General features: G+C 36.6%; 1 protein-coding gene across 1 annotated transcript in view; it reads left to right on the plus strand.

Moving 5' to 3' along the window:
* The window catches only part of FBXL17 (F-box and leucine rich repeat protein 17), a 277,144-nt gene extending 265,021 nt beyond the window's left edge, over nt 1-12,123 (plus strand). Inside the window, exon 12 of the mRNA XM_026040976.1 lies at nt 11,936-12,123. Coding sequence (XP_025896761.1) covers nt 11,936-12,073 — 138 coding nt within the window. The 3' untranslated portion in view covers nt 12,074-12,123. The remainder of the gene's footprint in view (nt 1-11,935) is intronic.
* Nucleotides 12,124-12,452: the final 329 nt, after the last annotated feature.

Consider the following 12,452-nt stretch of genomic DNA (forward strand, 5'->3'; position numbering starts at 1 on the left):
ACCTAGGCTCTTTGGAATTTCTTTGATATGCAGTTGACATAAATTAGAGGCGTCAAGGGTCCTCCCAAGAAAGATCAGAGAGGGTGTGGGCCTGGCTAAAGGCAGGCTCTGTTCTCTTCCATTGATTGTCTAAGTGCCTCCAGGCAGTGGCTTTCAGTGCATGCAGAGCATTATTGATCCACACCATGAAAATAATCAAATTATTCATTTCTCATCAAACTGCTGTTGCCATGACCTTTCTTTTTATCATGTTTCCTACCAGCTAACATGCACACCACAGCAGCAAAATGTTCTTTCCCTTAAAATAAATGTCATTATGGTTGGAAGTCTCATCAAATATAGCGACTTCACCATGAGATCATCATAATGAGAGCATGTATTTAAGTTGGATGTTTTTTAATAAGTGTTTAACACTTAATATTCAACATTTAATATGATAATCCATGGTTAGTCAAATCCAGAAAAGAGTAAAGCCAAAGATCAGGAACTGTTTAAAGTCTTTCAGAGCTACCACATTAGGATTTTGCTTTACAATACATGATATTGCTCAAGTGAACAAAATACTGATATACTTTACAGTGTAAAAATACTAGAGATTTACTGAGAAAATGTTTTTGTTATTGTTTTATTTTTTGTTGCTGTTGTTTTTTTCATTAGCACCTCCATGGTTTAGGCATATTTGGCTTATGGCATGTGTTCCTTGGGCTAGCTAGCTACAGTATCTAAGACCAGGAAGGAGCTCTGGATGAACTGATATTACTGGTGCAGGGCAGTCTGGACATACAGGCTCAAGTCCTGAAAGCAGCTTAGCTACCAAAGTACACCACCTTGCCAAGGGAAATCATCAGTTAGCAAGGCTCATGAGATGATAAAATCATATGTGTGTGCGATAAAGCTTACAGCTTCCACCTCCCCGGCTAGCTCCGGTAACACTAGCTTGAACTCTGTAGGGTCTCACATTGTACAGCACAGAAACAGTGAGCCAAGAGCCATTAATTTTCAGTACAACAAATAAGATGGGAGCCAGCGATCCAAACCTTCAGATGTATTCGTGTGTCCAGGCAGAAGATAGACACCTAAATATTTTTAAGTACCTATATTTGGGGCAATAAAATTCCCAAGCTGCTGAACAATAAACATCAGCACATACCTAGAAACAACTCAGCACTTTTCTCATCTGATCTCTTCCAGGGGATCGGGTGTGGGTGGCAGTGCACAAGCCACAGCTACATCCCTCAAAGAGCCTGATCTCTTAAAACATATTGCTGCTTCCCAGTCAGGCTGTGGAGCTCTGCCTGGTCTTCCTTGAAGCACCTCTTTTCCTACATACAGGATGTGCTGCATGCGGATGTGTGGTTGGGCACACGTACGTATGAGTACAGGCACCTAACTGGCTTCTTGGGAGTGTGTGACTTTTGTGTTTCTTGAAAAATAAATGTTGCAATTCTGTTTCTACATTTCTTTTGAAAGCAGTGAGAGAGGGAACTTAGATTCTAAATATCTTGTTTCCTAACTGGAAAAGGGATAAAGGCACAGTATTCCTGTTTCACTTTCTGGTGTTACCACAAGGATCAGCAAAGTGCGCAGTTCCCAAGGACACTGAGCCAGGCTTCGGTCCCCAACCGCATGCTGCGCTCCTGGGGACCACAGCAGCCATGCAGGGTCACGTCTGGGGACATGACATGAGTGTGTAGGAGCACATCGTGCTGCTCGGCAGGCAAGGATAGTCCCACAGTGAAGCGTTACGTGCGCTGATGTTCTCTTTGTCAATAGGAAACACCGAGGAGAGGCTAGAGGTGACTCAAAAATCATGGAGTTCTGTTCAACACACCTCAGTCCCAGGCTGACCGCAGCAGTGGACGTGATTGCCTAGCCATCAAACCACATCTTAGCTGTATATGGGACAGCTCTTATCACAGTTCATGAAAACAGATATTTTAGAATGTCACTGTCCTTTCTTCCCATATGCAATCAGTAAGCAATGGTATTTTTTGTGGCCCTAAACTCTTCTCACAGACCATCTATGATAAATAGTGATACTTCAAATCAGTGAGTGTGAAGCTCACGTCTCACTTTCAAAACTGACATTAGGATTCCTACAAATCTTACTTGCATCCTAAGGGCATAAAATTATGCCTCTATAGGGTTCATAGGTTTGAATTTGTGTGTTTCGAGCTTCTTTTTCAGAACACAATTCTACACATTTGTGCTCCTAAATTGATCTTTTCATAATTACTTAAGCAATTATATCTGAAATATTTATAAATAATTCACATTTCATGTTTCAGAAATAAATAGGTGAAAAAGGACAATATTCTCTATGCCATTTATTGTGAGAACTCATTTTAAAGATATTTTTGTAGCACTTCTTTATTGTGCTTCACAACATCCCAGAAAGCTTTAAATAATGGCAGCCTGAACTCTTCACCTTTGTGGAAAATGGCTGGATATCACCTAGGAAATAGTGGCTAAAAACCTGGTCCTTTTTTTCTGACTGACATTTTGACTGGGTGAACAATGTGTCAGAATAATCTTTTCTGGTGGAGTTAGCAACTTTTCTCACACAGATTTTCACAGTTCTGGATCCTTTCCCTGTAGCTGTGGTGCTATTCACAATGGTTATCATCAGTGCTACCACTGAAATGCAGGAAGCATTTTTTGGAGAAAAATATACAGAAAAAAATACATGGGAAAAAATAGACTTGCCAAATTCAATAATCACAGATATGGCATGAGTGTGACAAAGTTGGCTATGCATGGACGTCCTAACTCCAGTTAATAAATGGCGGTCTTTATTCCTTTTTTTGTTGTTATTGTTGTTAGAGAAATATAGGTTACTTTTCATGAAAATACTACTTACCTCTGTAATTTATTCCAGAGAATAGATCAACTGTACAAAGTACTTCCTATTATTTTACTGAGATTACAGAGTACAGAAATTGCTACTCAGTACAGCTGACAAAGAAGACAAACTCTTGCATATTACCATAGAGAAAAAGGAAGATAGATGACCCTTAAAAATAGAAAGAACGGTCAGATAGGAAATGATTTGCATCACAAATCAGAGTAAAGTCTTTAGAAAATCAGTAGATTTTTAATAATTTATTATTTCATCCTTCTATATAATCTGTTTTAGAAACACTTGTAAATATATTTCTCATTCAAGCCGCAAATCATTAGCGTGACTGGGCTGCAGCTACGGTCGCGGATGCGGAAATGCCAGCTTGTGAAAAAACCTATTAACTCAGGGCAAAAAGAGTTTTCCACTTTATTAGTAAGCGTGACTGGAAACATTTTTACCCTTCATCCCCAATCTGTTTTAATTTACACAGATAGCTTGTAAGTGAAAAGAAGGGAGATAAGATCCCAGGCTCCAGCAGTATGTCTTTAAATTTCAAACTCCTTTCCCAGCCAAATTATTCTTAGTCAACAGTAGAACACCAAGAATACAGAGCCATGGCTTGTTTTAATATAATTATCGCAGCAATTTGCCTCCCATCTTCAGAAAATGTTGACAAACATTAGCCCAATCAAAAATGCTGACAAATTACTGCAGCTTCTTCTTTTATTTTTAAGGGGTTCATTTTGAGATTTGAAATTATGGTTTTGTGACACTGAAGAAGACTGAAAAATCCAATCCTTCTTCCCTTTAAAAAAAACTTCTAAAGCACTTATTTTCTCTGCAAATCACTGTAATTTGTTCAAGTGAGATTGCTGTATATTTAAAAGGATTTTCTGTATTTTTTAAAGTAACATATATAATGTAGGAGCTGCTATTGATATGTCTCTGCATGAATAATGAGGATTTTAGATTCATAAAATCTGCGAGTCCCATTAGAAAGAAATTAGTTATCCTTGCTAACTCACATCAAAAGAAAAGTAGCATTTATTTCACTTTGGTTTTCAATACAACAATTTCAAAAGACAGAACAATAGGTTTTTTTTTTTCTCTAGCTAACGGGAATAACAGACTCATTAAGCATATGAACGAAAGCATCTGCTAAAATATAGGAGGATTCTTTGTTCAAGTTGAACTTTTTTTGTACTTCTAGTTTAACTGCTGCTTTACCAAAACACTTTAATCTTCCAGACTGGATTGTTTAGCAATATATGACAGTGAGCTAAAGAGAGAGTCTTCCTAAGGAAATGAATCTGCTCTTGTGGTTTAAAAGCAACCACCTGGTCACGTCTTACTGTAATAAGAGATGGGCTCTCAGTTACTAATCCATGGTTCAAAATTAGGGTGAAGCCAGACTATTAAGGGAAAATGCAATCTAACATAGTCAGCATTTGTATGATAAAAAGAACATTTTTTAGAAGCATTGTGCCCAGGAGTTTCTAATTATTTTTGTCAGAAATTTTTTTTAAGAATGATTTTTCTGTTAATCTTTCAGGTCCTCATTTTGGCAAGTATTGCAATAATGTGCTCAAATTATTGTTAATCTTGCAGGAAAAATACTCAAAATTTAATTTACCATGCAGAAGATAATTTGAAAGATTATTTATCATTACATAAAAATCTGTCATTTTGCTGGATAAAGTATTTTTTATAAATAAGATCAAAGCAACACACAGACCTTCTTCAATTTGTAGAATTATGAATGCTGGTAATATTTTTATGCAAAAGTATCTAGAAATTTGATTTACATCAGCAGAATTAGGAAACCCATCAGCCTCCCCAAAAGACTCCTTTAGAGGTTTCTCCTTGATTTAATAGTAAGCAAGAAGAACCAAGAATGAAAATCTTTATCACTTACAGGACTTTAATACTCAATACTGCATTGACAGTAATGATTAGCACAGCAGGCCTTGAGACATTGGCTCCTGCAAAAAAACCACCCAAACTCGTAGAGACCTGAAATGGATTTTGTGAGTTTGCAGTAATGCTTTCCTCTCTGAGATGGCAGCAATCACACAGGGACTGGTAGTTTGAGGCAGGAACGTTCACCTGTGTCAACAACCACAACAAAATCTTTCATCCCTCCAGGCTGATACTTTTCCACTGAGGTTTAAGCAAAGAACTTAAAGGGTTCTACTCTACAGGCAGCCTTGCTACATTTTCTGAAATCCTCCCCCAAGTGCTGCTGTTGAATACTTGAATATACATTGAATGTAATTGTGTATTCCATTTATTTCACTTTGCCTCACAGAAGAAATAACGTTTTTTCTGCTTAGCTGCCTCTCTTCTTCCTCTTTCCAAATGTAAGTGGGAGATGAATTACTAAGGTCTTTCCAGTACACAGTTAAGTTATTGAATGTCATGATAATAATAGTATGTAAATATTTGGGGAAAAAAAAGACTGTACTTGACATGTTGTTTATGAGTCCACAAATGCAGCCTTTTCATGTGCATAATTTTTCTAATAACAGCATCCATTAAGCCAAAATATGTTTTTTTGTTGTTGAAATAGTAAGGGACTTTATTTGGACTATAGGATGTTGTGCTAATATAGGTAGTGCTGTTATTTTATTAAAGTCCTAAACAAAGGTTCTGCCCTTGGGCATGAGGCAAGTCATTTACACTCTGTGGAATATGTCTGCCTTAGCTGATCAAGTGCACTTCACACAAACGATTCCAGAAATCTTTAATTTTGTTATGGCTACAGGCAACAGTTATAATTGGGCCACCTGAGAATATAATTCATTCAACTATTAGTGGAAAAAAAAAGTCAAACGTTTGTTATTAAGTATACTTTTTATGAGACATTGACTGAAGGAAGCAAACGATAGCTCAGAAAAGAAAGTGCGTATGAGTTTACTTAGTGTCTCTAAGTGTGTATGTTTTGGGGTTTATTGTTATGCTAGAAAAAACGGAATATGGAACATATCTGAAATCCATGATTATGGGTGCATACAATGACTACGGATTCATTTCTTTATCCATTACATGCAAATTGGGCTTTCATGTAATAGTACCTTATGTATACAGAGACAGAATAATGCACAGAACATCAGTGCCCCTCATGTTGCAATACCACAGCATGAGTAAATTTTCAATAGTATATTAAGAAAATCATTTTGGATCCAATCAATTTACTTTTTGGATGTAAGATTGGTTTTGTGAATCTTTTTGTCAGAAATGTAATCATCATGTTGTTGACCTTCATTATCAAACGTCATCTTCACATCAGCACTAAAAATCTTTCAGCATCAATGTTGCTTCTCATGTTAATGTGCCCCTAAATTTATTTACAGGGACTTAATTTCTAAAATGAACTGTTCTTCATACTGTTAATAGCTTTTTGTACAAATATTGCACACTAATTGTGTTATAGTTTTGTTTGTTATTTTTGATGAACAACTAGCCAGTAAAATTACATGACTGAAGATGCATTTAATTCTTCCTGTGACTTGCAGTGAGGCTCTATTGCCTAGAGAGATTGCAGGAAGGAAACTGCCCATGAAGTGAGCACTCTGCAGAATCAGCTAGCCACATACCTGCTTTGTGTGAGCTGATGTTATGCAAGAAATAGTTGCAATAGTCCATTCCTATATAATATTAACTATGAACAAGTAAGGAGCACAGGTGAATTTTCTTAAATTCTAATACCCTTTGTCTTTGTAGTTTTGAAATGCTAGTATCTTTTCAGAAATGTTTTGTGAAGAGAGTAATTTTATTTTTTCCCTTTCCTTTCCTTTCCTTTCCTTTCCTTTCCTTTCCTTTCCTTTCCTTTCCTTTCCTTTCCTTTCCTTTCCTTTCCTTTCCTTTCCTTTCCTTTNCCTTTCCTTTCCTTTCCTTTCCTTTCCTTTCCTTTCCTTTCCTTTCCTTTCCTTTCCTTTCCTTTCCTTTCCTTTCCTTTCCTTTCCTTTCCTTTTTTTCTTCATGTATCGGAGTTTATATCAGAGTTTATTTTTATTATGCTGTTTCAATTCTCATTCATGTGAATTATTAACTTGAAATGTTGATGCAGATCATGAAGGTTATTAAAATACAAAAGAGAAAAGTTCTTGAACATTATGCCAACTAAAGGCACTTTAGCTAAAAGTAACTCGGAAAGTCTTGTTTAGGAAAAGTACCTAAACCTCTGTTTCTGTTCCTCACTCTTGTTTAGGAAAAGTACCTAAACCTCTGTTTCTGTTCCTCACTTGCAAATAAGGATGCCGGCCTTGTTAAAAAGAAATCTCTAATTCTACTGATGGCTTCAATTGAAAGCTCTAATTTATCTTGACAGGATTAGGAACACTTGAGTCCTTTGAATTTAATAAGATCTATGTAGGGAGCATAATGGAAGCAATAGGTAAAGAAAAATAGATGTTTCTTCTAAATAATTTCCTATGAAATGGTTTGGTATCTTTAGAACCTCTTTAATTTAGAAGCTATAAATGAAAGAAAAATGGACTGAAATAATCCCTGGAGTTCTGCCAGATGACATGGCACATTTGAAAGCAAAACCTGAAAATTACCGAGTGTTATTTATGCTTGCATTACAGATTTTCCATGACAACTCGGGGAGGCTGGGAATTCTGTGGCAGCTGCCAGTGGCCTACCAAACCACTAAGACTGGCAGTCAGACCGGATCAGCCATTCTGGCGGTATAAGATCAAAAACTCTGAGTGAATAGCATATTGATTGGAAACAATAGTGTGAGTTGATCGCTCTTGCCAATTAGTTTCTTCTGGGAAAGGTTTTTCACACTGGAGGGGCTTTCTACGCTATTTTCTACTGTAGACAGATCACTTAATCTAAAGGAGAAAAAGAATTTTGACCATGGATCCTCCATTTCCCTCACTGTTTGACCAACGCTATGTATGTACCTACCTAGTGGAGTAAACGTAGTGTAGACCAAGGATATCTTCCACATCCATTCTGTTGATGTTGATCTATTTCTACACACTGGATTGGTGTTCATATTCCTCTTTCCCAGCCAAATCCCTAATTGTCATGTGAGAAAGTAGCTTTTTTATGTAGTGTAAATAATATTTAAATTTTGTCTGCACAACTGCACCATACCATCAGAAGAAATTAAGGAGGACTTATCCTTTATAACATTTGTCACAAAGACAAGTATACTGACCTGGCAAATAGGGGATATGTGTTCAGATATCTTTAAGAAAAAAAAGATTCAAAACCATGGCTTCTGCATTGTAGGTAACTGAGTTAAAAGGAGATGATATCAGTTCCTCCTCCGAGGAGTCCCTCTTCCTATACCCATCTTTTCCTTTGTTTTTTGACAGTTAGTTATATAAAATGAATCTTCTTTTTGGCCTGGAGTATTTTTTTATTTCAGCAAGAAAAAGTTTCAAACTGCTATTCATTGTTGTGTTATTTCTTCTATTTGATGGTGAAGATCACACAAACCTATCTAGATTCTTAATGGTGAGAACTGCATTCCTTCATTCTGTGTTAAAACCATAATTGAACCAGCTATTCAAATTCAAATGCATGATTGTGTATCAGATTATCTAACTAGTTTATCTTCATCCAGTAGTCTTCCTTTTGACAACTCGAAAGATGAAGATTAATGGAAGTTCTGTGGAATAAAAATACAACATTTTAAAGCATATTAAGTTATAAAGATTTTTATTTTTCATTCATTGAACAGGACTGTTGAAACTCAGAAAGGAAAATTACTTTGCTTATGTAATGAATTTATTTTAGGACTGGCATTCAATGCTTCTGTTTTATCACCAACCAAAGGGGCAGAAGCTCATATTCTAATGGTTTAGATATCAGTCATCTTTGCATCTTAATCCTACCATTAAGGGCACCGATGACAAAGATACCAAGGGAGTTGCTGTAGACTTCAGTTATCTTATTCTTTAACAAAGTACTTAAATTTTCTTGATTTCTTTATTTTTCTGCCTTTTAGATTTAATTTTAGTCTAGTATTACAGAAAGTTTAAAATACAAAAATAAAAAAAATTACTCTGTTTTAGGGTTTAGTTGACTTTCCTGTTGGTAAAAGACAGATTTTCTGATTTTTTTTCATAGGGAATCATTTGTGACTTAAAATGCCATCTTTTTTTCTTGTTTTGAAATTCATGTAGGTTTGCGACTGATAGATAGGACCCTTTTTGTTGTTGTTTTTGTTTCTTCTGCATAATCTATATTTGACTATATATGTACAGGATAATTTCTCACTATTCATTTTTTCTGCACCTGTTTCACTGAGTCCTTTCCTCTTTCTTCCAGTTTTACCTACAGACTCTACACTTGCATTGTTTTCAGTGTCATGCTCTCTGAAGCAGTCGTATTTCTCTTGCCTACAAACCTGTTAGCAATATAGCTACTCTATTTGGCACTCCATATAAGAAAAAATCTTCTCCTGTTTAGTTAAGTAATAGGAATTAGTAATATTTTTGTTAAATACTGTATGTAGTAAAAACTGTATTGAAAAACTCAGAGTTAGTGGTCAATGCTAAACACTTTTCCACAGATCTCTTTGTAGATTTTAAGACTCAAAGAGACTATTGTAGCATCTAACCTGTCGTGTATGAGCATCACGAGCCATGCTATTTTGCATAAATTAGCTGTGTATTAAATATGTCACCTTGTATCTAGCTATACTGTTGATTGTATGTAGGTGTTCACTTTTGAGTTGAAGTTGCTAGGATAGGAAGAATCCATGTTTTTTGTCTCTTATGTGTTTGGACACCTTCCTTATTAAAAAATAGCCGTATTTTCTGAGTTGGTTTCCCATGATAGAAAACCTGCTTATGGTATTGTACAGTTAAGTACCAATATCAGATGATATTGGTACAATATCAAACAAACAGAGAATTACCCTTCTGTGATTCTGTAATATTCCCGCTGTTGAACAAGAAAATCAAAACAGGTGTGTGCCCAAGAGCAATATCCTCTCTCCACGATTAATATCTACAGCTATCTAGGAGATGAGCAATATCCCTTCTTTCGTTTCCCATTTAGGAAGCATAGAATGAGCAGCTGTCCATGGTTAAGCATCTTCATTTGGGCAGAGGTAACTATAAGGAAGCTGCTATGGACAAGGAGAGCAGGTTTATAGTTCTGGTGTTTTAGAATTAGTACTTGAGAGCGTAAGACGAAAATGGTAACCTGATAGTCTGCTCTGGCTCTCTGCACCACAGATTTTGAAGAGAAGAGGTTTCTGTTTTTCAATAGGCAAAAAGTAACAGATACTGTTATGAGGATTCTTCCCTCCTAACCAGTATTTCAATGAAGTGTTGCTGACAGTTTGAAAGTATGTATTCACCTATAAATATCAAATATTTTGGAGGATTTATGCCATCTCTGAATTCATTTTGATTTATTAAAAGTCACTTCTTGTTTTTCGGTACTGGAGGATGTTACTATAACGTAGTTATTTGCCAAAAACGTACAGCATGTGCTTTGAAGGGAGGTTAAACTGGTTTTCTATCCAAGTCTGTCTCAGCTAGATGAAACTTCCAATGAAGATTGAGTGTTTCTATTATCAAAGTAGAAGAACTGGATATTAAACCTTTCATTTATCCCTGTCATTGGATGCAATCACTGTTCAGAAGGATGCACTCCTTGCTATCTTTTAAGGACAAAAATATTATTAGATGTTGTGGTCACTGTGCTTTAAAATGTTATTCCTCAGATGGATCTTTGTAACGATCGTAAACATTTTCTTTATTTTTTACTTTTGGCCCTGAATGTGGGACGCTAGGGAAGAAAAAAGGCAACTACTTCAGTCTTCCATCCTTCCATCCAAGTGCTGAAGATCTAGATTCTTCAGCATTTAAATGCAACATTGATGCTTTTAAAAATGTCCAAGTGTTCCATAAAGATTTGAAAGAAAGCTACCTAAAAGTTATGGTTCTTAGGTTAATCTTTTATTTATCTAAAGGATGAAGGAAGCTGTCTACTTCTGTGATATGAACTGCAATCAGCTTAAAAATAATTGACAAATTAATCCCCTCACAGCACTGCAATTGTAAAGGTGTTAGGTTTAATTAGGCTTGTCTGATTGCCTTGTCTAATCAAGAATAAAGGTGCTACCTTTGATGTCTAAGATTTTGGAGGGCCATCCTTGACCTGACAAGCTTGCGTGTTTTAATTATTGATCCCACCGTTTCTGCACACAGCCCCCTTAGCATTGCGTTGGCCTCACACCACCAAGCATCTAGAATAAGAAATTCTACCTGTGACACGTGCAAAGACATCTAACCTTGGAAATCTCAATTTATATTACTGGTTGACTTACCTGGAGTATAAAATTGTGTTCCTTTTTCCCTTCTGTAATCTTTCTATTATTATTATTTTGATATCCACATTAATAGTTGCAATGCCAGTTCAGTTTGATAAGGCTGCGGAGTTACTATTTCATGTGTGTGAAAGTATCATAATCACACCAGAAATTAATTAATACTCAGTGAAGATGCAATCATTTTCTCTTTCCAAAAGCAAGAAAATCTCATGTTTCAAATGTCTGTCTGCTTGAGGGAGTTTGAATTAATACACTTCTGTTTCAAGGCGGAGAAAGAAATCTGTTATTCCGGACAGTGCCCTGTTAAACAAGATGGTTTTACTTGAAATAATTAGGGGTTGGGCTCTGTGGGTGGCCAGCAAAGTGGAGCATGCAATTAAAATAGTTTAATTGTTCAACATTGTTGCATTTTTTAAATGAAATTCTTTTTAAAGGGAGGCTAGCTATTTGTCTTTCCACTTGGCTTTCCATTTCAATTAATGAAACAACAGTTTTTACTGGAGTGTATTATATAAGACTTCTCCCTTTAGAATAAGACTAAGCTGTTGTGTGTGTTTCTGGTTGTCTGTTTTTTGTTTGTTTGTGGTTTTGTTTGTGGCTTTGGGGTTTGTTGTGGGGTTTTTCTTGTTTTTTTTCCCTCCTGTTGGTTCGTTTGCGGTGTCACAAATGCGCTCGGACCTGTCCTAGCCGTGGAGAGCCCAGCCCTGCAGCTGCTCCCGGGAGCCGGGAACCTGATCCTCTGCTTGGCCGTTTTGCCCATCACGGGTTCTCCTCTTCCCTCGCAGGTGAACGAAGCCACGGTGGAGCAGCTCGTGCAGCAGTATCCCCATATAACCTTCAGCACGGTGCTGCAGGACTGCAAGAGGACGTTGGAACGGGCTTATCAAATGGGCTGGACACCCAATATGTCTACGGCCTCGTAACGCCGCCTGCGGCCGCGGCGCCTCCACCCTGCGGCGCTCCTGGCTCTCCTGGGGACTGCAGATTTTACTTGTATGGTGTTGCAGGAGTATTTTAAACTTCCTTTTTATCCTCATTTTATTTTCTACAAAGTATATATTGAGAAATCACTTATCCCAAAATGTCTCCTTTTTTTTTTCTTTTTTTAATTTTTATTTTTAAAACCAGTTCTTGTCTCATTTTTTAAAGATGAAAATGTTATGTTTGGTCTCTCTTAGAAATTGTGGGAGACAAACTGGACTGTGGTGTAGTCAGATACTTTTAACTATCCAGAATATAAAATTGTTACTCTAAAAATCTGCAAGTCCCCAAAGCTAAAGAGGTTTCACAGCCTTTCCTATG

The sequence above is a fragment of the Nothoprocta perdicaria genome, unplaced genomic scaffold (genome assembly GCF_003342845.1).
Source record: "Nothoprocta perdicaria isolate Ctin4 unplaced genomic scaffold, notPer1 scaffold_273, whole genome shotgun sequence".
Classification (NCBI taxonomy): domain Eukaryota; kingdom Metazoa; phylum Chordata; class Aves; order Tinamiformes; family Tinamidae; genus Nothoprocta; species Nothoprocta perdicaria.